The following is a 3,085-nucleotide window of genomic DNA, read 5'->3' as shown; positions in this document are numbered from 1 at the left end:
ATGAAAAATTTTATGTTTATCCTGGACCTGTTTGTGTTTATTATTTAGAGTTTGTATTTATTCTGGGATGGATTACATTTACTTACGTAGGACTTAGTGTTTATTCTATCCTAGGTAAACCTTGGATCACTCAACTTTTTGACCTCGAGTTTGTATTTATTCTGAGTAGTTTATATTTATTACCCCAGAATTTATCTTTATTCTGTAGAGTTTGTGTTATTCTGAACAGTTTGTATTTATCGTCTCAAAGTTTGTATTTATTCCAGCAAAATTTTTATATTTATTATTCAAAATTTTTATTTATTATTTTAAATTTATGTTTATTATTTGAAGTTTGTGTTTATTATTCAGAGAGTTTGTATTTATTATTCAAAATTTTTATTTATTATTATGGAGTACTTTGTGTTTATCCTACCCACCTATGATTTATCCTGTTATTCGTAGTTTATATTTATCCTCTCAATATAAACACAAGCAATGAGAAACAACATCGTAAATACAGAAACAAAATCAATCCTTCTGTAAATAAGCATAAATTGATCTGAAACAACTTCGAACATAAAATAATAATATAGAAAATAATTCCTACACCAAACAATTATCAAACTTGTCAATAAACATAGACACAAAACATTGAAGAACAAACCCATATATCAGAAAATCCATTGCATCAATCATAGAAAACAAATTGATTCACATATGTTACTGCATATTCATATACATCAAATTAATAGTTTCACTAATGACAGAATACAACTTTGAATACAAATTTTTGAATATACTATTAAAGATTCATAAAAAATATTCACAACACATCTATGATAGCAATAGTACAAACTAGGACGTTCCTGTCTTGCGACCCTTCACAACACCTGTGTATCATATCTAGTACGTAACTCTGGCATATGAGCATCGATAATTGTAATCTCCTGCTCCATCATCAGACTCTCCATAAAATGCATGATATAGATGGCACAATCAGGCCTATAAAGAAAATATTTTATGCTCACAGTTAAAAGCAAATAACTGATATGGTGAAATTAAATTCGCATGGATATATCAATTATAACAATTATCCAGCATCCTGCTGTGAACAATCAACGAAATGGAATGACCAAATAAAGTACATATCTCGTGCCATCTTAGTCAACCAGATCACTTGCAATCACAATATTGGTAATCAACCACATTGTTAGCAATGCATGAGCACGTACAATATTCGATATTCGATAAATATGGTCATTACTCATAAATCTTCTATCGACGCTTCTATACTCTGCACCACTCAAAGATGTGTAGTGTCTAAAATATGTGCTCTCTATATCGATGATAAGAAAGTACCAGTGAAACGACGAGCATATGGACATAAATATTTGCTTGACTTCAGTCAATGAATGAGGCATGAAGTCTCACACAGCTTTGTCAGAAACCTTCCATATGCTCAGCAACGTACTCTAGAATGAGAAAAATATTGAAATATATATTAGACTACACAACACAACACAATGCTACAATACATAATATTACATGAAGAATACAAATAAGTACCGTAAAGAAGGGTCGCAACATAAAAATAGACTGTAAATTAATTGAAGAACGTTGCTGCAGGAGGACCAAAAAATATCTATGACTTGCATACTCCATTATAAAAAATAAAAATTAACTTGCACATATGTTTGATTTATCCAACTTAGTACATAATACTTAAATCATCGTCAATTAAATTTTCAGATAGTATGTCATGAACCTGCAGCCGGTTGATGACGCTGATGCCATCAGTCCAAACCAAAGACCTATATAGTATAATTAATATCAAACCTAAAGACTAAAGACAAACATAGTTTGAAAGATATCAAAATTATTTATTTTATAAATAATAGAATGACATGTCGATCGATTTTTTTTCTAAAAAATCAAAAAACTTGCCTACACTTCCTGTAATCCAGAAGCTGCAATCCGGGGAAGTCACAGCTAGTTTCAAAAAATTCCTGCGTATTGCATGAATACGTTGGATGTCGGATGTGAATGAAGTGTGAATGTTCTACTAAATTATAACTCTACTTACCACGTCATCATCCCTACGATGGACTGAATTCTTCTTGGGCTTTCTTTTGAGATCCGAAGTAGTTGAAGGCAGGGGGATGAAAGGACTGCATAGGAAATGAGAGCCTCGAACTGTCCGCTTCCCCTGCATTATCCATCTCTTGATATGCTGTAGGTCCGCATGCTCCATGGGTACATTCGGACTATCAGCACTCACAAACTCAATAAGCGGCACATCTGACGTCGCCTCATGAGTGCTTCTCTCCGCATCCTTGATCCCTTCAGTGCTCCCTTCAGTGCTCTTCAATGCCGCCTGCAACTCAGAAATCAACTTATCTTTCTCGACGAGCATCCTCTGAAGCTCCATCTTCTCGACATCGTCTCAAGTCCTCCCACTCCTTACCTTTGCAAATACGCAATGGTATTTACGCATGAGCTCCATCTGTAGAAAAATACACAACAATTACATGCATCAGCAATGAATTTTAAAAAATTTAATGACACGACAGGCCAATACCACAGTCGTGCTACGTGCACTGTTAGCTCTACTCCTCTTCCCATCTATCTTACTTGTTTCACCTTTAGCTCTATCTACCTAATGGGTGGAAGGACTCACTTCAAGAAGCAACACCTCATCTAATGATGCTCGAAGTGGATTTCGAATATGAAAATAAAAATAAAATAGTTAGATCCCTAATCTTACAAAAGAAAAAATATAATATCAAGCATCAAAGTAATACTATATCTCCATCGTTTAGGCCCTTCAACACCTCTCCTAAGTGGGCCCTTTCCTTGAACTGGGGTCTCTCCCGGTTCAAGATTTGAGAAAGTCAGCCGAAAATAGATTGTTTGATTATGCATGTTCTCTCAAAAAGCCAAACCTAAAAGAAAGAAAAGCAATCACATAAAGACATAATAATAATCAAAATGAAATAAGAAGATAAAGGAATAACTTAACATCTTTCTTACCATCAGAACTATCATACAACCATTAAGATAACCGATGCTCTCCTTCGCACCCCTCTCTCTTTTCTTTATCTTC

The 3,085-nt window shown here is 34.0% G+C and overlaps 2 protein-coding genes across 4 annotated transcripts in view; both read right to left on the bottom strand.

Annotated features, from left to right (window-relative positions):
* Positions 1-751: 751 nt before the first annotated feature.
* Positions 752-3,085, bottom strand: part of LOC140859446 (uncharacterized) — a 2,991-nt gene continuing 657 nt past the window's right edge. Inside the window, exons 1-4 of one of the 3 annotated variants that reach the window (XR_012142940.1) lie at positions 3,013-3,085; positions 2,066-2,924; positions 1,342-1,988; positions 752-984 (exon numbers count right to left, since the gene is read on the bottom strand). The exon at positions 3,013-3,085 is cut by the window's right edge and continues 657 nt beyond it. Coding sequence is in view for 1 of the 3 variants with exons in the window: in XM_073261260.1 (XP_073117361.1) it covers positions 979-984; positions 2,066-2,410 (351 nt within the window). In the remaining 2 variants the exon portion in view is untranslated. Of the gene's footprint in view, positions 985-1,341; positions 1,989-2,065; positions 2,975-3,012 lie in introns of those variants that run through there. The other 2 variants (XR_012142941.1, XM_073261260.1) reach the window with 2 other exon arrangements.
* LOC105048821 (uncharacterized) overlaps positions 791-3,085 on the bottom strand; it is a gene marked incomplete in the record, with an annotated part of 12,495 nt that continues 10,200 nt past the window's right edge. The window contains 1 exon segment of the mRNA XM_010928278.4: positions 791-885. Within this exon segment, the coding sequence (XP_010926580.2) occupies positions 864-885 (22 nt within the window).

The sequence above is a fragment of the Elaeis guineensis genome, chromosome 7 (genome assembly GCF_000442705.2).
Source record: "Elaeis guineensis isolate ETL-2024a chromosome 7, EG11, whole genome shotgun sequence".
NCBI lineage: Eukaryota > Viridiplantae > Streptophyta > Magnoliopsida > Arecales > Arecaceae > Elaeis > Elaeis guineensis.
Note: the sequence above shows the minus strand (reverse complement) of the source record. Positions and strands in the feature narration are given on the sequence as shown.